At 46.3% G+C, this 26,821-nt stretch overlaps 1 protein-coding gene across 1 annotated transcript in view; it reads right to left on the bottom strand.

Annotated features, from left to right (window-relative positions):
* LOC147702336 (ATP-binding cassette sub-family A member 10-like) overlaps positions 1 to 26,821 on the bottom strand; it is a 1,673,715-nt gene that overhangs the window by 317,148 nt on the left and 1,329,746 nt on the right. The window contains exon 26 of the mRNA XM_086930968.1: positions 1,774 to 1,902. Coding sequence (XP_086787094.1) covers positions 1,774 to 1,902 — 129 coding nt within the window. The remainder of the gene's footprint in view (positions 1 to 1,773; positions 1,903 to 26,821) is intronic.

The raw sequence follows: 26,821 nt of genomic DNA on the forward strand, positions 1-26,821 counted from the left end.
TCAAGACTGATTTCCATTTGGCCATGTCTGAACTGGGGTGACTTGGTGAGCAAAATAACAATGGATTAAACCCAGATCTGTGACTGGGGGTGAATGTTTTGCCATTGTGCAACATTCCATCCATCATCTTGTGTGTTTTGCTGTTCACCCCATTTTCAAAGGTTATACCCAGACTTGGGTCCCGTGCTCACTAAGCCACTGGAGTCAAGCTATCCTGGCTGAAGACAGCTGATAGCCAGAAACCAGTCCTAGGATGCTTGATTCCCGTCCAGCGAAGACATGGCTTGGCAGTTCGGGCTGGACTGTTCCAATGAGGCACAGGGTCAAGACTGATTTGCATATGGCAATTTCTGAACTGGGGTGGCTTGGTGAGCAAAATAACGATGGATTAAACCCAGATCTATGACTGGGGGTGAATGTTTTGCCATTATTCAACATTCCGTCTATCATCTTGTGTGTTTTGCTGTTCAGCCTATGTGGGAAGTGTATGCCCAGACGTTGGTCCAGTGCTCACTAAGCCACTGGAGTCAAGCTATCCAAGCTGAAGACGGCTGATAGCAAGAAACCGGTCCTAGGATGCTTGATTCCGGTCCAGGGAAGAAATGGTTGGGCAGTTCGGGCTGGACTGTTCCCATGAGGCGCAGGGTCAAGACTGATTTGCATATGGCCATGTCTGAACTGGGGTGGCTTGGTGAGCAAAATAACGATGGATTAAACCCAGATCTGTGACTGGGGGTGAATGTTGTGCCATTGTCCAACATTCCGTCCCTCATCTTGTGTGTTTTGCTGTTCACCCTATGTGGGAAGGGTATGCCCAGATGTGGGTCCCGTGCTCACTAAGCCTCTGGAGTCAAGCTATCCTGGCTGAAGACCGCTGATAGCCAGAAACCAGTCCTAGGATGCTTGAATCCGGTCCAGGGAAGACATGGCTTGGCAGTTCGGGCTGAACTGTTCCCATGAGGCACAGGGTCAAGACTGAGTTGCATATGGCCATGTCTGAACTGGTGTGGCTTGGTGAGCAAAATAACGATGGATTAAACCCAGATCTGTGACTGGGGGTGAATGTTTTGCCATTGTGAAACACTCCGTCCATCATCTTGTGTGTTTTGCTGTCAGGTGTTTCAACATAGGACATTGGGCACAAGCCTAACACAGTTCTGATATTCCAAATATAACAGTGTCAGCTGCAACACTAAAATACAATAACAACCACAACTGAACACATTAGCCAAAGCAAAGCACACACATCCTTTAAAAGTCAGAGGCAATACGTCTCAGAAATCCAAATGAGTTTGGCATCACCGAGATCACAACAATAGTGGCTATTATAGCGAACAAACACAGCACTAGAAAGAACAGATTGGCATAATAAGTCAAACACACACACACAAACCATTCACCCCACTGTTCATAAAACAATATACCACATCTTGACATGACATAAAATACTAAATAGTAAACCAATACTTAAGCTGGGCAGTGCATACACCAGTCCTCCCTGATTACATGCCCCTGAATTGATAAAGACCTCATATAACACACCCTAGCCATTTAAACACACATGCAATCAAACATGGATATAGAAGAAGCATGGTAACCACATCCATACAACTGACTATCCAACTCATGACTGGTCTGTCTTTTTAACTCTCAAAAACCGAAGTACAACTACACTGTGAGGCCAACTAATGACACTGCAATGCAAAGCACATCTGTAAACAATAGCATAAGAAAGCCAAAATCACTCGTATGGTAAATGAAACAGTACCTCACCTCTAAACGTATTATGCACCCAAGTAATGGAAAGACGGGCAGGAAAACACTGAGAAGAATAGGAGCTAAATAGGGCAATTCTAAATTAACAGCCGCTATGATCTCGATTATGAATCCAATCACAGAAACCTAGAAAAAAGAAAAAGAAATGAGTCTCCATGTGAACAAATATCTATGTCCAAATAACTTAATAGTCATTTCATCATGATTATTCTGCATTCCTATTTCATATGACTAACCACAACTTAGCCTTAAGAATAGATTAGCTTTAGGCATTTGTGAACAATTTAAATTGTGAATTTTGTTCTCGATGAGGCAATTTATTAAGAGTAATATTCATTGCTCTCCAAACCCAGCTCTTCCAAACCACATTATTTACTCATTGAAGCAAGTCTCTTTACAAACGGTAAATACTGTGAAATTCTAGTTACAATTTTTTGGGGAAAACATTGCTGTTCTTCCAGGTCTCTTGCTGACACTGTTAACACTCTAAATAGAGGATTGATGCACAGGGACGGGGCTGCCTAATTTCTTTGTAAGAAATGCCATGTTTTTGAAAGTCTAAATCCTATTACTAATTATTCAAATCTTCACAAAACATGAAATTAAGATCATTATAGAAGGCAAAAAGTCTGATATTCAAATCTTTGCAAATTAGCATTCAAATCAAAATTAAATAATGTAAGAGGATCAACATAGGTTCTCCATCCAAGTAAAGCAAATAGCCAAATCTAAAATAATGTTCAGCAATCGTAGACAGTTTGCCTCAATTTAAAAGACAAAGTAAGTATGAATCAAATGGCAGACAAGGCCGAAAAATGCCTTTCAAGTTTAAAGTGAGTAAGCATAATGTCTTATACAGTTTTGGGAATAGAACCACACTGTTTAATATAGTTTGAAATACACATTTAGGGAGTGATTACAATGGCGTAATGATTGCCACTGCCATGCCGGTGTTGGCGACCGTCAGGCCATCGTAACGTGAATTACCCACTGCCATATTATGATGGCAGTGGGTATTGTGGCAGATGGAAAGTTCACCGCTGCTTTTCCTCTGGTCTGCAAACAATACGATTGCCTGCCGGGTGGAGCTGGGACTCATATATGGTGGGGGTGCCGCCATCCATATTATGATGAGTAGATTTCAAGGACTTTCCGTGGTGGCAATGCCTCATGAAAAGGCTGGCAGGGACTTACTTTGGGGGCCCGTTGCGGGCCCCGGGGGTGTGGAGTGCACTTGGAAAAAACCTATGGTACCCCATACATATCCATGGGCAAGGTGGCATGCACTGCGTGGTATCTGCCACGTTGTGCATGAAAACACACAACATGCCATTTTACCATTGGGGCTGGTGCTGCAGCCCGCAGCACCGGCCGCAATTTTAAAATGCCAGTTGTGACCACCACGGTGGCAGTTACATTATGATCAGTGGTGCGGGACTCAGGTCCGCCCGCCATCCTGCTCTCAGATCAGGTCGCTCCCCACGCTGCACGGCTCCTACTGTGCGCCCATGACTCCTGCCCCACTGCTGCCGCTGCTGGGAGTTCGCCGCTGGTGTGCTCCTGCGGTCTGGTGACTGTTTTCTTCCTGTACTGTACTGATTTCTGTATGGTATTTGTATTGCTGTATTTTATTTTGCTTTGTAGTCGGTCCCTTTAGCGCCGATTGCCCCCTGTACCCCCCGCTCCCCACTTCCCGCCGCTGCACCCCTGCGGCCCGCCCCCTTTGCCTTCTGTGTCCCGTCCCCATCGCCCATTGGCTGCCCCGCTGCCGCCTCCCAGCTGCTCCTCCCTCCCACTTGTCCTTTTATGGAGGACGCCGCGCGGCAGTGAGTGTGACCCTTGACCCTGCTCTCAGGTCAGGTCGCTCCCCACACCGCACGGCTCTACCTGCCCCACTGCTGCCGCTGCCGGGAGTTCGCCGCTGTGCTCCTGCGGTCTGGTGACTGTTTTCTTCCTGTACTGTACTGATTTCTGTATTGGTATTTGTATTGCAGTATTTTATTTTGCTTTGAAGTCACTCCCTTTAGCGCCCCTTGCCCTATTTATCCCCCGTCCCCCGCTTCCCGCCGCTGCACCCCTGCAGCCCCACCCCCTTTGCTTTCTGTGTCCCGTCCCCATCGCCCATTGGCCGCCCCGCTCCCGCCTCCCAGCTGCTCCTCCCTCCAACTTCGCCTTTTATGGAGGACGCCAAGCAGAAGCGCAGTGGACGCACGCAGGTGGCGCGCCGCAAAGGCAAGCCTGTCTGGGCCCATCCGTGCTTGGACCGCGCCCAGCACCAGAGCCCCTGGACCCCGTGCCCCCCACAACGCCAGACTCCGATAGGACAACAACACCCTCCCACTCTCAACACCGGCCGTGACCACCGCTGCTTCCAGGCTACCACAAAACACACCCATGGACCCTTCTCCTGCAACACCTGCAGCTTCTCCTGTGACAGAACCACCAAGCCTCCAAGGACTGGACCCAACCACCTCCACTGCAGACTGCTCAACACCCGCTCCGCAAGCAAACGCCCCGTCGAGCTTTGGGACCTACTCGACACAATGCCTCCAGACGTAGCATTCCTGACCGAGACCTGGTGGAACGAGTCCTCAGCACCGGGCATCACCATAGCGATCCCAGATGGCTACAAAATCACCCGCAGGGATCGCGCCAATGGAATTGGAGGAGGAATAGCCATCGTACACAAATCCACACTCCAGGTCCACACCCTCGCAGACAACTCTCTCAACTGCTCCGAACACCTTCACTTCCAGATCCACACCGACCTCAACACCACTCTCAGAGAAAAACTCGTCTGCAGACCCCCCTGGACCGCGGCCCCTGTTCAGCGACTCGATCGTCGACCTCACCAGCACCCACGCACTCGCCTCCATGGACTACATCCTCCCCGGGGACGTGAACTACCACCTCGAGAAGAACAATGACACCAACTCCGCCACCCAGATCTACAACCTTGCCAACCTCGGCCTCCGACAACTCATCACCGAACCCACCCATGCCACCGGCCACACGCTCGACCCCATCTTCTCCACAAGCACCCACGTTGCCTTCAACCACACCACCGAACTCCACTGGACCGAACACCACTGCATCCACTTCACATTCAAGAAAGCAACCATGCACCACCACACTCAACAGCTACCTCGCTGCAGCTGGGGCAAAATCACCGAGAACACACTGACCTTCGCCCTCGCCCTGGACCCTCCAACCTACCCCACCGACCCACACACCGCCGCCCAAAACCTCAGACATTGGATCAAAGCCTGCCTGGACAACAACGCACACGATTGAAAAGAGCTTTTCAGCATCGTCAAGGAACTCTCCAACCCCAGCGCCAACACCAACGACATCCCGCCCTCGCAAGGACTGTGCAACTCCCTTGCCACCTTCTTCCACCGCAAGCTCATCGACATCCACGACAGCTTCAATGCACCACCAGCCCCAACAGACCCCACCCCGAACACCACTCACACCAACCAGCTGACCTCCTGGGCCCACGTCAACGACGATGAGACACAAAAGATCATGAACTCCATCCACTCGGGATCACCAACAGACCCCTGCCCACACCACATGTTCAACAAGGCAGACGCCACCATTGCACCCCAACTACGAAAGGTCATCAACATCTCCTTCGACTCAGCGACATTCCCAGATAGCTGGAAACACGCCGTAATCAACACCCTCGTCAAGAAGCCCAAGGCGGACCCCAAGGACCTCAAGAACTTCCGCCCCATCTCCCTGCTCCCCTTCCCAGCAAAGGTCATTGAGAAAATCGCCAACATACAGCTGACACGACACCTCAAGGACAACAACATCCTAGACCCATCTCAATCCGGTTTCGGACTGAACCACAGCACCAAGACAGCCTTCATTGCCGCCACAGACGACATCCGGCACCAACTAGACAATGGTAAAACCTCAGCCCTTATCCTCCTGGACCGGTCAGCCGCCTTCGACATGGTCTGCCACCATACACTAAGAACACGCCTCCAAGAAGCAGGAATACGTGAGAAAGCCCTGGATTGGACCACCTCCTTCCTCTACGACAGAAAACAGAGCGTCCGCCTCCCACCCTACCGATCCAAAGCTACAAACCTCATTTGTGGCGTACCCCAGGGCTCATCCCTCAGCCCGACGCTGTTCAACATCTACATGGCTCCCCTCGCACAAGTGGCCCGCCAACACGACCTGAACCCCATCTCCTATGCCGACGACACCCAGCTTATCCTCTCCCTTGCCAAGGACCTGCATACTGCCAAACCCAACCTCCACAAGGGTATGAAGGCCGTCGCCGAGTGGATGAGGAGCACCCGCCTGACGCTGAACTCAGACAAGACGGAATTCCTCATCCTCGGCCCTACCCCGTCTGCCTGAGACGACTCCTGGTGGCCGACAACACTAGGAACAGCACCGACGCCAGCGGACCACGCACGCAACTTGGGATTCATCCTCGACTCCTCCCTCTCCATGTCCAAGCAGGTCAGCTCATCCTGCTACAACACCCTCTGCATGCTCCGCAGGATCTAAAAGTGGATCCCGATCGAAATCAGAAGAACGGTGACCCAAGCCCTTGTCAGCAGCCAGCTGGACTACGGCAACACACTCTATGCAGGAATCCCGACCAAACACCTACAGCGACTACAGCGCATCCAGAACGCCTCGGCCCGCCTGATCCTAAACCTCCCTCGATGCAGCCATATCACCCCCCCCCTCAAAGACCTGCACTGGCTCCCCATCAACAAGAGGATCACCTTCAAGCTCCGCACCCACGCTCACAAAGCACGCCACAACACCGGACCAGCCTACCTGAACAACAGACTCAAATTCTACACCCCCGCCCGCCGGCTCCGCTCCACCAGCCTCGCCCTCTCCGATGTCCCACGAATCCAGGGTACCACCTCTGGAGGCAGATCCTTCTTCCTCGCTGCCAATACCTGGAACACCCTCTACACCCACCTGCGGCAGAACCAAGACCTGCTCACCTTTAGGAAGCTCTTGAAGACCTGGCTCTTCGAGCAGTAGTAGCAGCCATCCCCCCTCCCCCCCCTCAGCGCCTTGAGACCCTCACGGGTGAGTAGTGCCCTTTACAAATTCAGTGATTGATTCATTGATCCTAATGGGCCCCTAAAGGCTGGATTAACAAAGATATGTGTGATTCAACAATGACTGTTCAAATAGACACATTAAATAAGTTACTGCAAGTAAACACTTACTTTGTTTCATAATAATATGTTTTGCGTCCATAGGGAATAAAATTAATTTTTGTGTGTTTGAGTATCTTAACATTCAATAATACATTCAGAGCATACAAATGGCTCAGATGAGGCAATATGGTGGCTGCTTGAGGACGGCTGTTTCTATAATTCCGTATGCCAAGCCTATTGCTCTGAACGATATTACCCCAGCGAACGCTGACAGGGGATGAGGTCAGGCTTTAACTCCCCAAATGCTTTATTAGGTGTCTGGATTTCCTTGCAGCTTATTGCACCTGAAGGTGGATTGGCATGGGAGCAAACACACTGGGAAGCTGGTACTGCTAGCTTACAGAGGACAAAGCAGGTGTCAGCAATGCCTCTGCCGACAATGACAAGAGCTTTAAAGAGCCATGAGAGCAACACGACTGGAACCAGACGGACGAAAATCAGATCATATTGATGCAAAGAAAAGTTGTGGAGAAGAGGAGACTGGAGCCAAAGGTGATAGAGCCTGCAGTAGCAGGGGCTTAGGACCCTAGGAGAATATGCTTAAAAAGCCTATGCAAGCTGTGACTTTTAAATCGGATTCAGATGTGGCAAACGCTTCTGAAACTGCAGCGGGGTCAGCCCCCCAGGTAATGTGGTGGAAAAGGGGTTTAATATGGTGGAAAAGACACTTCGAGAGGGAGGAACTGAACTGTCTCTTCTCAGGGAAGCAAGTGATGGTGGCTGGAAGATTGAAGAAGCAAGTGGAGCCTCTCACCTTGCAAGGTACAATATTAACATGAGTAACTGGGGGAAACGTTTATGAGATGGTGGAAGAGGAGGCTATACCTTGTATTACCTTTGGCCTGACTGCAGAGTTCAATTCTGAGAGGAAAACGAGCGAGAACAATGTTCAGCAAACCTAACTTCAGCACAGTCCTCCTGCTGTCCTCTCCAAAGGGTGTTTTGAAATTGATTCAGGGGATACGTTTTTCTCATTACTATATCACTCTGACAGGTCAGGTGATGAGAGCGATGAGAGAGAAAATACTATATGGGCCCAATTACAGGTTAGGCAGTGCGGCGCCGGGCCCAACCCGCTGCTGCACTGCAAAACCTGGGATGGGACCGCCTGGCAGATTAAGAGTGTTACTCGTGTCTGGTGGGCTTTTTTTGGCATTCTAATGGGGGTGCCTTTAAAAACAGGCACTGCATTGGGAGCGTATATATATGAGAAGACCTGCTATGTAAACCCTGCTAGACAATGCAGTTCTTACCCCATTTTAGGTTTTAGCAGCCCTGCTGACCAGTGCTGGTAAATTTTTCAGACCATAACAGTTTATATCTTATTTGCTCAGAAGGGTAAATAAAGAAAAGTTGGGACTCAGAAGAAATTCAATCTAAGTTATCTTGGAGACAGTCTGCAGGCACACAGAGCAAAGTTAGGAGCAGAGAAATGTACACTTTCTAAATAGAATGTCAAATCCACCTTTACCACTAAAGAGGATTTATCATTACCATTCCAAAGAGATGAAACATGACTTACCTACTCCTTTCTCATTAGAAATTACAGATTAAAAGTGTTTTAAAGAGTTCTTAATGCTAGCCTCCGAGAGGAGTAGGCCTCACAGTAGTGAAAAACAAATTGGGGTGTTTGTCACTACCAGGACATGCTAAACCTGAAAATACATGTCCTAGCTTTTACTTAGTATTGTATAGATGGGCAATCGCACTCGTTCTGAAAAATTGCTGCCGGTTGATGGTAAATAGGTAGGTGGTGCAAGAAGGTAAAACCTCCTGAGCGTGAGGATGAATAATATCCAAAACTGAAAGTCCTCGGAGTTGAGGGGCGTCCCCCACTTGCACTCAAAGCACTGTGTTCGAATGACCACTGTCTTTGTCAATTCAATTTATTAGTGTTTTTCAATAATATTTATAATTGAAAATTCATAAATCCTTCATTATGATGATTGGTTTCTTATATCATTTTTCATTTCTATATTCGTATGTACAACAGTCCAACGCATTTCGGGCACTAGCCCTTCTTCAGGGTATTATTCACTGTTAGAATAGAAAAGATCATGGTTATAACTCGTCGCCATAATTGGAAGTGGTGGAAAGTTATAAGTATCTGGGGGTACAACTAGACAAGCACCTAAAGTTTGCAACGCATTTAAATGCCATCGAAAAGAAGGGGATCGCCTTGTTACACGCTTTCAGCAATTTAGCAACCAAATTTAGAGGCCCTATGTTCAATCCGCTCTTAAACGTAATGAAAGCTAAGTTATTGCCAACAATATCTTACCGGAGCGTATTACATCACGGGAAGAGTGCACAGCTTATAGAAAGAATACAAACAAAAACCTGCAAGCGTGTATTTGGTTTGCCAATTAATGCATCACCCACACAAGTGCGACTTGAATTTGGCCTGCAATCTCAAGTTCAGCTAAAATAATATGAGACTGTCAAATTTTGGTACGATGTCTTGATGAACCAGGAAACAGAGATTTATCGTGCCATGTGGGAAGCAATCCAAAACAGTCCTAATTCCCAGTATGCCAAATTTTTAAAACTTTCTTTAGAAACAACAGAATTGGCCCCACTTTGGGAAACCAGGCTTCCGGTACCATTGTTCAAACAAACAGCAAAGAAGGCGGCCAGTAGGCATTCGTTACTTAACGATAAGTCATCCTTGAGTCATCGTGAACATGCCTGGATGACAATACAATCATATAAAAAGCTGATTCAGGCAGCATATCTACAACTTGCTTTCTCAGCGCATATCAAATCTAGATATCTTACATTGAGGCTGGGTAACCTCCCAACAAACTTTGATCAACCAAAATGGCGGATGCAAGAAAATAAAGGGTGCGAACTGTGTGGGGCAAGAAAACAAGACTTAATTCATCTGATCTGCATCTGTCCCGCCATGAATTTGGAACGCCGGAGCAGACTAAAGGCGAAGTTCAATGAAATTGGAGCACGTACCTGTCGGTCTGCTATTATACAAACACTGTGTTCTGTGGAACCTCAATTTATTTGCAGAGCAGTCAAATTCATAGCTAATTTTGAGAAAAAGAGAGGAAGCTTGGTAAAGTCTTAATCTCCATCACGAACTCGTACATTAAACATGACTGTTCTCCCTGTCCCAGACACGGCAATTTTTAGGCACGAGATTAATATTTTACAAATTTTATGACTCATTACCTGTTTATCTGCTGTCTAATGTTCATCTTTTGCTTTTTAAATAATCAGGCATTTTATATTTTTGTACTGGTTTTTAATTAACTGTACAATAAAGTCTATACTACACTGTTAGAATAGAGAAAACGTAAGGCCAGCATAACAATATATTATCTTTCAAAGTCAAAAATCTGATTAGAATGTGGTTTACAAGCCATTTATACCAGGTAATATATGCCATAACACTGTGTTTGACTGATTTGCTAACAAGCTCATAACATCATTGTCGTGATTTTGAGAAATAATAACCTTAATTTCTTGTAAGAGCACTCTTGATTATCCAGGTAAAAAAACTGTCTCGTTTAGAAATCCATTCTATAGAGTGTTACTCCGTGAATGTTACAATGAATTAGTGTTACAGAGAAATACCCTAAGTGTAGCTCAAAACATGCTAGAGAATCGTGCTGACTTTAACCAAGTTATAACCAAGGGTAAAGCGGGAACCGATGTGCCATGCGAACGATCATATAAATACATTCAAAAGATGCTTACGTGATCAAGCATGCGTGCAAAATAATGTTTCAATGCGATAAAGCGTGAATGGCTGTATAAAAAATTATAAGTGAACACAGTGCTCGAAAAATTAACTAATTGTGTAAGAGTAATATGTTCTTACCCGGTATTGCTTCCTAGGCGATAAAAATTTGATTTTAAACATTTCACTGCATTAAAGAAATGTAAGGTTAACACGAGTGAGTGATACAAATCACTGTAACACAGGCTGTGTTTGATTTCTAGGTCAAAAGCGAGATACCTTACCGGCATGCGTGCGGATGTCGGCATTCACATGGTTCTTTAAATAAGTGCAACCTGGTTTGGCGGTTTTCAGTTTAAAGGGCCAACGGTGCCCTTAAGCCAATGATATCAGTTCTGTGTCATAGACTTAAAAGATTTACTGTTGTGAGTTATCAAAATTAGGGTGAAAGAACAAGGGAGGATTTCTATCTTCAGATATTCCATAAATATGGTTTTCCATGATGTACTTATTCCATGGTTACCCAAGATCAAACAAGAGTAGCCATGACAAACGTCTAACGTATGTTTCTTCATCTGACTACTATAGACATAGAAAAGTTTGTAGTTTATGCCCCATACATTGACTTGTGAACTGAAACAAGTGATGTGCCTAAGGAAATAGCATAGGTGCAAGCCCAAATGTTAAAAGTGACAAAAGTAGTACACTGTGGGTCAGCGCATGAATTAAAAAAATATATCTCACTGCCGGTGAGAAGCGATAAATAATATCACCGAAAGTTACAGACAATGTCACGCGAGGTCTAGCGCTACTAGTTAAAAGGCCGGGAGAGCACGGAAGGCGCTCTCTTGCTCCCGCGCTCTCCAGGCTCGGTTCGTGCCCTTCCAGCAAGGGGCCGAATAATTTTCTCTATTTTCTTGTTTCAGGTTCATGATTCCACTTCGTGGGGCCCCGATGATCTAGTGTTGTCCCACGAGGAAGATCACCGGACGTCGCTTGGAGAGAGGGAAGCAAGTATTTTTACTGCGCGCTCCGTGCAGTGTGGCGTGACACTGCGGACATAGCTATTTGAGGACGCCGGCAGGCCTGCATTTCACTGCGTCTGTCGGGCCGCCGGGCTAGAGTGCGCTCGCCCAAATACCCAGGCTAGCTGGTTGTCACTGTCACAGTTGCGTGGTGCTCACGGCCAGCCTGTGTGCCTCCAACGTGGACAGTTATTAGGATACATTGTGTGCATTGGTGTGGGATAGAGTTAGTGTATAGAAAACAGATTCAACGCGGAACCCCATACAAGACGCCAGACCCAGCAGAGCTAAAAAGACTATCGGGACTCGAGATTTTATGCTGGAGTAGCAGCCCACAGCTGTACCCTACAGGGACCTTGTTAAAGAGAGAGAGGAATTGACTGTTTTATTAGATCGGTATAAAATCGGACACAATATACATTTAAATAGGAGATAACATGACAACAAAGGAAACAAAAAAATTAAAGCAAAGAGAATACTACCCTTTAGAGATAAAGCACACATGATTCCACCTCTTTACGTATTGGAACACCCTGCCCCATACATATTTGAGCAAGAAATAACCAGGCTGAGGGTGGCCCTGTTACTTACGACTTCTTAGATTGAGAGAAAGGGGTGAAAAATTGTATATGGCCCCGCTTATTTGACAGAAAAAAAGATTAAGTCTTGAAAAAGATGGTGTAAATCATTATATTCCATCGAAACGCATCGACAATCACAGTTACAATCTTTGCGTAATACGAAGTGTAATTATGGGATATTGAGTGTGCCAATTGTATTCCACAAATTATGTCTTACATGTTTGTGTCTGTACTTTGTGATTATGCCATAATCGATGATGTATTAATCTGATTTCACTGTAACACTTTTTGTATGATTTAATTGGTTCTTAGGCTGTTTGTGTATTATGCTGTATTTTTTATCTAGTATGATCAAATAAAATATATTTTTAATATAGTTGATATTTTATGATTTGTGTATATATGTGCCACAGTGTTTAGTTAGTAATCTTTTTTAGGTGGGATTTTGTTAGGCCATTCCCTGTAGCAAAGGAAAGGAAGAATGTCTAGCAGGCGTGGCGCAAAGCGCTCCCGCATGGAACTTATGCTGCAGGGCATGATGCGCTGGATGTCAGCCATGGATTGGAGGCTGGGGAAGGTGGACCAGCTGGGGAAGAATGTGGCGGAGCTTAGTCAGAGGTTGGAGTATCAAGTAGGGCCTTCGGGGAGACCCAAGCGAGTTATAGTGCCCCCACAACCAAGGGGGGGACTGGAAGCGGTACCTAGGCGGGACTGGACCAAGAGGGGCAATGGCCGAGTCCCCAAGCCACATCCTGTACGGGGATCACCTAAGGTGGCCCCAGACGGTGTGCCCACACCACTCATAGCACCGATATCTTCCCCACCAACACCGAACAGCTTACCGGTAGCGCCGCCCCCCGCCTTACCGCAGCCACCCCCAATCGTAGCACCCTTGGTGGTCCCAATCGCACCAGTAGTGAACCCAGCACCTACACCGGTGCTCGGTATAGGGTCACCTACTCCAGTTAGTGCTCCCCTGGGGGTGGGGTGGGGCAGGTGCCCTCTGAATGGGCAGCGCAGATAGCGGAAGTACTCCCATGGTTGGGCATTTGGGGTGTGTTGCCCTCTGCAGAGGATCCCTACGCGGAGGCACAGAAAATGGTAGCTAAGATCCTCTTGGCCCGGGGTGGTGGCGGGGAACAAACCCTTCCAGTTTCTCCTCATGCAACAGGTTCTGGAGGCGACGCCGGAATGGATAAGGGGACTGAGCCAACGCGAGTTGCTGAAAGTGGTAAGGAGGTGGCATTGCCACTACTCGGGCAGGTACAATACCCTCCAGGAAGGAATGCCTGGCCCAGCATGTTACGCAAGGATTGAAAGAGTTGGTTTGGGCCGGAAAATATGTTAATATATTTTCATTGCTAGTAGACAACAGGGAAATGAAGTATGCTAGGACACAGAGGATTGGATGTTCCCGAGTTAGTGGCGGGCCCAATTGGCAAAGTTCAGGGTGTATGAGACACTGATTGATTGGATAAGAGCCTTTTCAGTGCTTATGGCGATCACGGCCGAGCGTTTACAGAGGGGCAAACAGTTACTGTGGCCTTGAGTGGAAACAGGGGCTACCCGTCTAAACCCTATCAGCCCTTTCGGCCACCACAAGGAGGCGACGTGCCCGCTAGGGCCAGAGGCAGTGGTGGGGATCGAAAAGGAGTGTGTTGGGACTTTAACAAAGGAGCATGCACCAGGGCAGTGGGTACCTGTAAGTTCAAATATGCATGTGGCATATGTGGCCACTCTTCTCACTCGAAACAACATGTCACTCAAAAGAGAACGCTTCCGGAAACAGGGGCAGGAGGAAGCAGAAGTAGTGAGGGGAGGCGTCAAGTCGCCCACTCACCCGTTGTTATGGCTATGATTCCTTGGTTGAACAGGCACCCAGATCATGTCTCGGCAAGATTGCTGCAGGAAGGTTTCTCACAAGGCTTCAGGATTCCAGCGGTAGGATATACTGGGACACCAGAATGTAAGAACCAGTTGTCAGTTAGGCACAATCCAGTAGTAGTGGCAACAAAAATTGAGAAAGAACTTCGCCTGGGTAGAGTGGCTGGCCCCTTTTCTGAGATTCCAGTACCCAATTTTGTCTGCTCACCCCTCGTGGTGGTCCCAAAGAAAGAGAAGGGCGAGTACGGACTCATCCATAACCTTTCAGCGCCTAGGGGTGCATCTTTAAACGACAACATTGATGAAGAAATTTGTAGCGTTAAGTATGCTTCCTTTGACCAAGCAGTAGCGATGTTAAGGACTCTTGGGCCAATGGGCCCTCATGGCTAAATCAGATGTTGAATCAGCCTTTCGGCTACTGCCAGTGCACCCCCTAGATCAGCACCTGTTAGGCTTCTCGTTTCAAGGTAAATTCTACATGGATATGTGTATGCCCATGGGTTGTTTGGTGGTATGTGACTACTTTGAAACATTCAGTTCCTTTTTGGAATGGGTCTTCAGGCAATCAACAGGACACTGTCATGTCATGTATTACTTGGATGGGTTTCTCTTCCTGGGCACAGCGGGCTCTCAGGAGTGTGCGTGGGCATTGCAGGAATTTTGCGTGCTCATGCGGGCTTTTGGGGTCCCGCTAGCACAGGGGAAAACGGTTGCGTCTGGAACATCCTTAGAATTTCTGGGCATAGAACTGGACTCAGAGGAAGGTTATTTCAGGTTACCCAAGGACAAAATCAGGAAATTCAGGGCAGCGCTACAACAATGTGTAGAAAAAGAGAAGGTGACGCTGCAGCAGCTGCAACAGATTGTGGGACAGCTGAATTTTGCCCTAAGAGTAATACCCATGGCACGCCCCTTTTCCCTCTCAATCTCGCAGGCCATGGCTGGCCTGTGGGAGAAATATCATCGTACAAGACTGTCGGCTGAGGTTCGCCTGGACATGAGTATATGGATGGCATTCCTGGATGATTTAAATGGCCGGGTATTCTGGTATGGACCTCCCACCACATCGGCAGAGTTAGGTTTATGGACAGACGCTGCAGGCAGTGTTGGATTTGGCGCCATACTTGGGAACAAGTGGGTGGCACAAGAATGGCCGATCAGGTGGCAAGAAAGCGGCTTGACGGCATACATTGGTTTTTTGGAGCTATTTCCGATATGGGTTGCCCTAACAGTCTGGCCAAAACTTTTGTGCAATCAATCTGTGATCTTCTGGTCGGATAACATGACAGTAGTGGAGTGTATCAATCAGCAGGCGCCTATTAAAAGACATCGTGCTCAGGTGTATGAAATTGAATGTGCAGTTTAGGGGACAACATGTCCCAGGGGTGTTAAATAACGCAGCTGACACACTCTCTCGCTTTAAGATGCAGGTATTCAGCGAGCATCTACCAACAGCGGAACCAACACCGGCACACTTCTCAACCACACTCTGGCAAATTGGTGCCCCAGGCTACAGAACCTCATGGCAGCTAGCCTAGCTCCCAGGACCAGGACGGCTTATGAAGGGGCGTTTGTGTCTTATTGCTCCTTTTTGGGTCAAGGCTGGGAGGGAAAATGGGATCAGGAGGGACACTTTACCCAGTACATCGACACCTTACATAAGGAAGGGCGCTCAGCAGCCACAGCTAGCAGACACAATGCGGCAGTGTCCTTCTTTGCACAGCTGAAAGGGGCAAAGGATCCCACAGACAGTTTCATAGTAAAGAAGGCTCTTAGGGGGTGGCGGCGCTTGCAAACAACCCACACTGATCCCAGACAACCAATAGGTTTAGAGCGGCTGGCGACACTATTGAACATCTTGCCTCACACGGTAGCGCTTCAGGGGAGGTTTATTGTTCAGAGCCGCCTTTTCATTGGCCTTCTATGAGGCATTGCGGGTGAGCGAGCTGGTGGCTAGCAGTAAGCTGGACTTGCTAGGGGGCCTCCGGCGCGAACACACAAAGATAGTGGAGGACACGTTGTTGATTACCATATGTAAATCAAAAACAGACCAGGATGTTCGGGGATAGTATAGTACAACACCGGGCTTGGAACAATCCCTGTTGCCCTGTGTTTCATGTTGAGGCCTTTCTCGAGCAACAAGTAGGCGTAACAGAGGGAGCACTGTTAATGCACGCAGACGGTAACCCACTGACAAGGTTTCAGTTTCAGAGAGTTTTTGCAATGGCAATTAGCAATGCTGGTTTAAATGCGAACGTTTTTTGGACGCATTCTTTCAGAATAGGGGCGGCCACAGAAGCAACGGCGAGACGGCTGCATGCCAACAGTGTAAAGAGGATTGGGAGATGGTCTTCCGACTGTTATAAACGTTATGTGCGGCTGCACATGTTGTAAGGCAGCGATAAAAGTTAAGCTGACACCAGTTGTGTTTGTTTGTATTTCAGTTTCTCGGGCCTGTCACGCAGGGCGGGAACTATCAAGGGAACAGCATCAGCGAACAGCCTCATCATAACGTAATAAGAACATGACACAAGTGGTATGGGTGGTCGGTCACTCGTACGTTAAGCACGCTGAACCTGTTTTCTTTTCAGGTGACTTTAGCCGGATGGCGGAACAGGGAGGTTTTAAGGTTTCCTTTCATGGAAGGGGGGGTTTTGCCTCAGCCAGTTTAGGGGCTTCTTTACAGAGTTATTGGACAGAAACACCCCACCACCCTCAGTGATTATTGTGCATGTGGGTGGTAACGATTTAGTTAAGTTGGGCAGGAGGGTGCTGACAGAAGAAATAATCTTGGTAGCGGGTTGGCTAGCTAAAGTACACCCAGGCTGCACCATTGTGTGTTCTCAATTTATTCCTAGGCTCCAGTGGAGGGGGGGAGAATCTGTCAGGGCGTTGAATCACTCTGTAAAGAGGATCAATAACAAGGAAGAGAAGATATTTAGATCACCTCACTTGCAGAGTATCCCACATGGGTGCATTTGGGGGGAACAATTCTATGTACAGGATGGGGTTCACCTGACTAGGGAGGGCAAATAATTGTGGGCTGAGAATATTTTGGCAAGGCTGGGAGGTTTTGCTAGGTAGCATGACCTTTCAGAGTAGGAGGTTTTTAGGGGGGGGGGGGCAGATAGTCGGTCAACTATGCAGGCCTGTGGAGGTAAGGTCATGATCGGTGAGCAGCCAATTTAAGGTCCTTAAGGGGCGTCACCATTCACGAATGGGTCGCCAGGGGAGGGGCCATTGGTCTCTCCTAGAACTCCTGGGGCCAGATATCTGCTTGGTTGGATTGGTGCGTGCGGGGGAGGGAGTCACGCTTTCTTGGGCTGGGTAGCCACCCCGCACATACACTATGACGTCACAAAAGGGTTCAGAGTGAAACGGCCCCCCTTGTAATGGAGTTCACAGAGCGTACGGGGTAACCGGGAGGGGGGGGCAAGAACCCTCCCAATAAACGGGCCCTCTGTGCATGCACACTCATAACGTGAGGGCGTAGCTGGGTAATAAGGATATGACACCGGTTAGCGACCTTGCCGTAGGCCCTTAATGTTAGGATGCAAAATTCATACGTATGATGTTAGATTCGGTTAGGAAACACTCTTTATTAGACATTTGTAAAGGTTAGCCCTTTTGATACCTGTCTACATTGTGTAAAATCTAATGTCAGAATTTTGCATAATAATGAACGTGTAAATATTGTTTTATTTCAACAATTTTAATTTGTTTTCATATTTTAATAAATAAGACCCGGGGGTCGTGAGACCCCCTGCCTTCCAAAGAAATAAATTCTTCTCATGTCTAAATGATTTTTAAAATGTTGATGTTTTGATGATGTTGGTGTGCAAGGCAGGGAGGGGGGTGGTCGATAGTCCCAGACCATATGGAAAGGGGGGCCGCTTGGGCCCCCCCACACGTATGGCAGGGCGACGGCTTCCCCTTCCCCCTGCATCCCCCGTGGTGGGGCGTGCCCTCTGGCCGCGTATCGATGACGCGGTGGGCACGCCCCACCCCCGATTGGTGCCGGCTCCCGCGTTTGACCTAGAAGCAGTTGGATTGCTTCCGGGTCAAGGGGGGAAGCCCGGGGGGCGGACCAGTTGGAACTGGGCTGCCCCCATGCTGCACTACTAGTTAAAAGGCCAGGAGAGCACGGAAGGTGCACTCTTGCTCGCGCGTTCTCCAGGCTCGCTCCGTGCCCCTCCATCAAGGGGCCGAATAATTTTCCCACCCACCATCCCTTAAAGCAGAAGCTTGTTTTGCGTATTGGTCGGTCTTACCACTTGGATTATAATATTCACTGTAAATGAAGGTTGACGGTGATTTTTTCCTTAGGCCTTTTTTCCCGTTTACAGGTTGTGTTCTCGGATACAAGCAGAATTTGGTGTAGAATAAAGTGTGTTGTACTCGTTTCTTAGGCCTTTTTTTCCGTTCACAGGATCCATAACTGTCGTATTTATTGAAATTTTTCTGGTCAGGCGGTAAGGTCATGATCGGTGAGCAGTCAATTTAAGGTCCGTAAGGGGCGTCACCATTCACGATTGGGGTCACCAGGGGGAGGGGCCATTGGTCTCTCCTAAAACTCCAGGGGCCGGATATCCTCTTGGTTGGATTGGTGTGTGCGGGGGAGGGAGTCACGCTTTCTTGGGCTGGGCAGCTGCCCCGCACATATACTATGACGTCACAAAAGGGCGCAGAGTGAAAGGGCCCCCCTTGTAATGGAGTTCACGGAGCGTACGGGGTAACCGGGAGGGGGGGAAATACCCTCCCGGTAAACGGGCCCTCTGCGCATGCGCACTCATAATGTGAGGGCGTAGCTGGGTAATATGGATCTGACACCGGTTAGCGACCTTGCCGTAGGCCCTTAATGTTAGGATGCAAAATTCAAATGTATGATGTTAGATTCGGTTAGGAAATACGCTGTATTAGACATTTGTTAAGGTTAGCCCTTTTGATTCCTGTTTACATTGTGTAAAATCTAATGTCATAATTTTGCATAATAATGAACGTGTAAATATTGTTTTATTTCAACAATTTTAATTTGTTTTAATTTTTTAATAAATACGTCCGGGGGGTCGTGAGACCCCCTGCCTTCCAAAGAAATAAGTTCTTCTCATGTCTAAATGATTTTTAAAAAGTTGATGTTTTGATGATGTTGGTGTGCAAGACAGGGAGGGGGGTGATCTGTAGTCCCAGACCATAATACACCAGTACGTTGAGGCACGTGAATCAATTGGGTGAGTCCAACAAAGTTTCCACATGAATGGGTATTCACAACAACACGATTGACGATTAACTATGTTAATATATATCGCTTACTGCTTCATAGTAAAGAATACATATTACAACAGATTGGTTTGGAACACGATCTATAAAGAAGATAATTGGATATACAATATACATGATTTACAATAAACAACTGAAATATATCCTTTGATTAAGTCCCTTTGGGTTCACAGAGTCTAGGAGATTGATCCTATGTACTTTTCTTTGTAAGAGATATTTGGTGTTGTCACGTCCATTAATTACAGGAATTTGTTCCAGAACACAAAAACGTAATTGACTGATGTTGTGTTGTTCAGTGTTAAAATGTACGCCCACTGAGGACTTGATGTTTCTGGTACGTATGTTGCTATTATGTTCATTCACACGTATTCTGATTTTACAGTCTGTTTTTCTGACCTACACCAGGCTGCATGCACATTTTTGCATCTATACTAATTTTTCACAGTTGCATGTGGCGTTGACCTTGAGTTTAATCACTGTTCCTTGATGTGGGTGTCTGATGGTATTGCCTTTGATTATGGCATTGCAACTTCCACAGTTGAAACATGGTACCGTGCCTTTGTAGGTTTATTTTTTGTTGTCTCCTGCATGTTTTAAGATCTGTTTCAAATTTTTAGTATTTTGCTAAGCAAATCTGGGTTGTGTCTCAAAAATACCTCGTAGGTCTTCGTCAATCGTGTAATTGTGAATACCCATTCATGTGGAATCTTTGTTAGACTCGCCCAATTGATTCATGTGCCTTAACGTACTGGTGTAAAAATCATTCTTGCATTCACTTGGCTAGACCTCGTGTGACATTGTCTGTAACGTTGGGTGATATTATTCATCATTTCTCACCGGCATTGAGATATAATTTTAATTCATTCGCTGACCCACAGGGTACTACTTTTGTCACTTTTATTACTTGGGCTTGCACCTATGCTATTACTTTAGGCACATCACTCATTTCAATTCACACCTCAATGTATGGGGCATAAACTACAAACTTCTCTGTGTCTATAGTAGTCAGATGAAGAAGCGTACCTTAGACGATTGTCATGGCCGCTCTTGTTTAGTCTTTGGTAACCATGCAATTAATACATCATGGAATTCCATATTTATGGTAACTCGATATTTTGAAATTTCTCAAGATAGGAATCCTCCCTCATTCTTTCACTCTAATTTGGATAACTCTCAACAGTAAGTATTTTATGTCTATGATAGTTAGACACCAAACTGATTTCATTGGCTTACGGCCATCGTCGGTCCTTTAACCTGAAAATTGCAAAACCAGTTTACACTTATTGAATGAACCATGCGAACGCCGACATCCGCACGCACGCCGGTAAGGTATCTCGCTTTTGACCTAGAAATCAAACACAGTCTATGTTACAGTGATTTTTATCACTCACTTGTGTTAACCTTACGTTTCTTTAATGCAGTGAACTGTATGAAATCAAATTGTTATTGTCTACGAAGCAATACTGGGTAAGAACATATTCCTCTTAGCATACCTCACCATTAGTTCATTTTTCAAACACTGTGTGCACTTATAATGTTTTGTACAGCCATTCCCGCTTTATCACATTGAAACGTTATTCAGCACACATGCATGGTAACGTAAGCATCTCTTGATTTTATTTATGCGATCGTTCTCATGGCACATCGGTTATCTCTTTACCTTGGGGTATAACTCGGCACGATTTTCTAGAATGTTTCGAGCTACTCTAAGGGTATTGGTGTCTATCTACCCATAACATCAACGCACTATTTCACTGTAACACAGATTCATTGTAACATTCACAGAGTAACACTCTATAGGATGGATTTCTAAATGAGACAGTTTTTTTACCTGGGCAATCAATCGTGCTCTTACAAGAAATTAAGTTATTATTTCTCAAAATAGCGACAATGATATTACAAGCTTATTAACTCATCAGTCAAACACACTGTTATGACATAAATTACCTAGTATAAGTGGCTTGTAAACCACATTCTAATCAGATTTTTGATTGTTTGCACATGACATTGAAAGCTATTATAGTGTTATGCTGACCTTACGTTTTCTCTATTCTAACAGCCCCATAAGAAGGGCTAGTGCCCGAAATGCATTGGGCTGTTGTATATACAAATATAGAAATGAAAAATTATATAAGAAACCAATGATCATGATGAATGAATTATGAATTTTCAATTATAAATATCAGTGAAGAACAGTAATAAATTGAATTGTGAAACAAACTTTATTGACAAAGACAGTGGTTATTTGAACACAGTGCTTCGAGTGCAAGTGGAGGATGCACCTCAACTCCGAATTCTGCTTTCAGTTCTAGCTTTTACTTATACAGTGCCTGGGCCGATGGGCTACCTAGGGCTACCTTAGCCGTGATATATGTGTCATAAAAGAGGAGTTCAAGGCTTAACAAAGGATCTTTAATACCAAGCCAACAGATTTACCTGTTTGTCACTCTACCAAGACATGTAAAACTTAAAAGTACATGTACTTCCATTTACTTACATATCAATTTGCAATTAGAGCTGCCTAGGGCCCACCTTAGGGGTGACCAAAGTATAATAAAAGAGGAGTTCAAGGATTTGAATGCTAAGTTGAAGTCGCAGGAAAATTCACAAACAGGCACTGCAGTGGTAGGCTTGAGATAGGTTTGAAAGCCTACTTGTGTGGGTGGCACAATCAGTGTTGCAATCCCACTAGTTGTACTTAGATTACAGCCCCTGGACATATATTATACCTTACATGGGACTTATAAGTAAATAAATATGCAAATCAGGTGTACACAAAGGTTAACATGTTTTAGGGGAGAAGCACATGCCTTTTAGCACTGGTTAGGGGTGGTAAAGTGCTCCGACTCCAAAGGCCAACAAAAAGATAGAGCAAAATGTGGAAGTAAGCATGCTAAAACTTGGGGTAACACCACCCTAATGATGACAGGTCTAACATATACATATACCCATGCATGTATATATGCACCTTGATCCTACATAAAGGACATTTGTAAGTCTAGTTTTCACTATATAAAACTGATAATAAAATAAAATGGAGTATATTTTTCAAAAGGCAGTTGGCAGATATTAGGGGCTAAGGGCCAGATGTAGGTAATTCCTATTTACCGACTCTTAAATACCGAATAATACCGAATCGGTATTTAAGAATCGGTAAATAGGAAGGGGGCAGATGTAGGTAATTCTTATTTCAGAATTACCGAATCGGTATGATTCGGTATTTACCGATTCAGTAAATACCGAATCGGTATTGCCCATTGATTCCTATGGGCCTTGAAGCCCATAGGAATCAATGGGAAATACCGATTCAGTATTTACCGAATCGGTAAATACTGAATCCAGCAAGGGTGCAGGGGGTGTCACTTTGACACCCTCTAGCACCCCAAGTACAGGCTTGTGTGACATGTGGCACACATACATGCCCTAAGGGCATGTCTGTGTGTCACATGGCACAGGTGTACATGCACAGATGTGCATGTACACCTGAATTCGGTATTTTACCACCCAATTGTATTGGGTGGTAAAATACCGAATTCTGAAGGCCTGTAGCACTGTAAACAGTGCTATCTACATTTGGAATTTACCGAATCTGTAAAATTACCGATTCGGTATTTTACAGAATCGGTAAATTTGCCGAATCGGTAACTTTACTGATTCTGTAAAATAAGGGCCCCTACATCTCAAAAACCAATTACCGGTCTGTAACGGACGAAATCGGCCGTTACCGACCGGTAATTGTGGACCTACATCTGGCCCTAAATGAATAAGACTGAGAGAAAAGCTGATTCTAAAAAAATAAAAAAGTAATTCCATCCAACTTGAATAGAAGTGCTACCTGCATATTATTGTCAAAATATAATCTGACATAAATATTGTATCCTACATATAGTGCATAACTATAGCTGTCAGTTGTAGTTAATAATAGGAAATATGCTGTAGATGAGAAATTTTTGTAAAGGATGTTGAAGACACTATACTTATTTCAGATGCTATTTGTGTACAAAAATATTCTCACATTCACCTTCCCAGAGGTTTGGATCAATAAACGTTCTAAACTAGTCATTCTGGAGATGAAAGGATAGCTTTCCCATCTAAAATTAAGACATGTTTCTTTTTAAAGTGTGGGTAATTTTTTGAATAATTACGGTTTAAGTGTTCTTAGATTACTGTATGAGATCATAGCTGATTCTGCTTCAATAGAAAATGCATGATAGGGGACATTGAATACCAGATGTTTTTCAACAGAGTTGTAAGTGACATCAAATAAAGAAAAAGAATGAGGCTCAAGTTGTCTATGATGTCACTCTAAACAACTAGGTGAAAATTATCTCCATTATTGACATTTTATCCATCTATAAATATAAGTTATGTAGAATACATGCACCATCTATGCATACTCTGCTGTTACAAAAGGGTAGAGGAGTAGTAAAATAAATATACCTGGTCAACAGTCACAAACACTAGCCACTTCCTGTGCCTTCCCTCCCCTCCATTCTAGAAGCTCCGACTCGAGTAGAGATAAGTTTATAATGTAGCAACAGTGGGAACCGACTTGTATTTCCAACTGCTGCTACATAATTGCAGTGAATAACTACATTTCGAATCTGGTATACACAATAGCTACGTTCGGTGAGAGCCAGTCAATAACCATGGTAATTATAGTTTTTCCCCAACATTTACCAACAGTTAGTTTAATCTACAGGAAGTGCTGTTCCTGTTCCGGAGTGCCTGAGTGCCACGCTGCACAGAGAAGAGCGGAGCGGAGTGAGTGGACATGCTGGGAGGCGGCTGAGGCGGTTGAGCTAGCCACGGCTCTGACCGGCCTCGATTTCCACGTGTCTCCCCTCTGCTGCTTGGGCGAAGCGGCTCTCTGGCTGGTGTCTGGCGTCTTGCCCGCTTCCCGCCCCCTGCTCCCCTGCTCCCCTGCTACCTGCGGAGTGCATGGAGTACAGAGCGTGAGCACAGGGCAGGGCAGGGAAGGACTGAAGAGCAGAGAACCGCGGCGGCCAAACAGCGGGAACGGCCCGGTAGCGGCAGGAGCTGCAGGGAGCATCTTGGAGGCAAAGCACAGGCACAGCAGTGGCAACAGTAGTGGTAACACCGCCAGGCAGGACCACCAGAGCTCTCAGATCCACCAGTGTCCAACCAGTTGCAACAGCAGACGTGGGAATCGGGGAGCTAGCAAAGCAACGGAGGACAGCCCGCCCCAGCCCGCCCTAGCGTCAGTTAAGCCCATTCCATGAGTTGTGAGCAGCGGCTGGATCTGCGCTGGCCATCCAGTGTGGCAGGAGCCGAGCGGCAGCCGGTAGAGCCGCATGAGGTGAAGGAGCAACTCGTGCATCCCGTGTGGGGGGCAGGTGCAGTTTCTCATCGCTTCGCATCGCGGCTGGAGCTGTAGGACACTGTTCTGTGCGGTGAGTGGATATCTACGGAATACCTGCGAGCAGGTCTTTTGAGGGGCGGGACTGCTCTTAGCAATTTTACTGACTTTAGCGCCTAATTAAAGCACTGTGAGTACTGTTAGTAAAAGCGGGTCACAAGGCGAAAGCGACTTAAACAGCATAACCCTAAGTAGCCTACAAAAGCCCACAAAAGCCTCTAAAACGCCGCTATTAACGCATAATGAAAAAGAAAACCACCTTATACACCTCAAACTGCACAAGATTGTCGAAAAAGTTAAAAGAGATTAAATAGTCCAAAAAAGCCTCATAAAACTCGAAGCATGAGATCAGGTCGTGTACATGGGGCACCCAAAACGGCTGCGAGAACAAGCCATACTAGCAATAATTCAAACCAAACTGCAAGGCGGAAAAGGAAGTAGAAGACCCCTGACGACATAGAGGGAGAACCACAGGTCAAGTCCAGACCTGCTACGCAGGAGGATAACACCATAATTGAAATTCTACAAGTCTCCATGAGGCTAAGCAATTCAACATCAGGGACTAAAACAGCAAAACACCACCTATTTCAGCCTAAAATTGATACTAAATTCTGCTTTCTTAAAAATGCAGGTGACAACCTGCTCTCATGTCCCAAGGCACCTGAGGGTCTAAAAACACCTCTCCTGCCCTCCAGACAAGAGGATCGTTGTAAGGAGGAAGGTATTGAAGGAACTATCGCCCAAGGAGGAAAGAGGGAAAGGCAAGGGTCAGACAGCCCAACAACTTCACACGGCTCAGCAGTCCCCGTAAAATGGAATTTCAAAACCCCGGAGAGAGAGTTCACTGAACCGCACTCCGAGGAACTATCAACATGTGCGCAAGACAGGGGAAACAAGATTGAGATCTATGGTGCAAGGGAAGAACAAGCAAATCATTTTGAAGTACCAAGTAAAAACAACTGCAACCCTGCGAGCGCACACAACAACAAAATGGCCTTAACGCCCAGGCCCACCAACCAATATAAAGAAACTGTGGTAATTGCGTATCACTAGAGCCACTAGCCATCTGTGAACTAGACAACCCAACTATAATCTCATGGTTGGGTCTCAAGCCCGATCCTACAGAAGGAACCCTGGAAGCAAACAAAGGCAGAAAGGGGACCTTTTGAGAGCTCAAGGGACAAGCAAGGCTCAGAAGATGGAGCACGTCACGTCTCAACACACCAACAACGCGATCCGGCGATGCCCCAATCCAATATGCCGAATGACCAAGAAGAACCAAATCAACACTCTTACCTAGATAAGGATGAGTGGGAGGCACTCCTTGCAAACCAAGGAGAGATTCTAACAACAGACATAAGCGGAAACATCAGCAACGAGGCTGGAAGCCCTAAAGTGGATATGCAAGGCACCGACCACGGCGATGCTTGGGCAAGCCTACTTAAAACTGTGAAACTCCTAGTGGAGGCTCTGCAATATCAGACTGACAAAATGGACTTGCAACTAACCCTCCTGAACACGCTGGCTGTCTATGCCGTAGCAATTGACGGCAAGCTGGGGAATCTGAACAAAACGCTGGAACGCACTCTTGATCACATGTCAGTAGAGCATCGAACCTGCGGGTGCAGCCCAATTGTGGACAAATAGCAACTCTCCCGGCCATGCTGACGGACTTATGCTTACAAATCAAAAAGGCATCAAACAACGTCCACACCCGGCCCACCGAAGAGCAGACCATGTCTAGTCACTGGGAAGACACAGTAAGCGACCAGTCTGGGGAGGCTGGAAAGGAGCATGCACCAATTTCAACCAATAAATTGGGAATTACTACCAAAAATAACCCACAACTTACAGCACCTTCCCCTAGCCACAGCCACCCGCTACCACAGGCAGAGGCACAAAACTTTGAACTGAAATTAAATGCAAAACAAAGACACGCCCAACAACGAAAAGGTCGAAAACAAAAGTCCCACTAGGAACGTCTTCCAAAGACT

Source organism: Lissotriton vulgaris, chromosome 7 (genome assembly GCF_964263255.1).
Source record: "Lissotriton vulgaris chromosome 7, aLisVul1.2, whole genome shotgun sequence".
Taxonomy (NCBI): Eukaryota; Metazoa; Chordata; class Amphibia; order Caudata; family Salamandridae; genus Lissotriton; species Lissotriton vulgaris.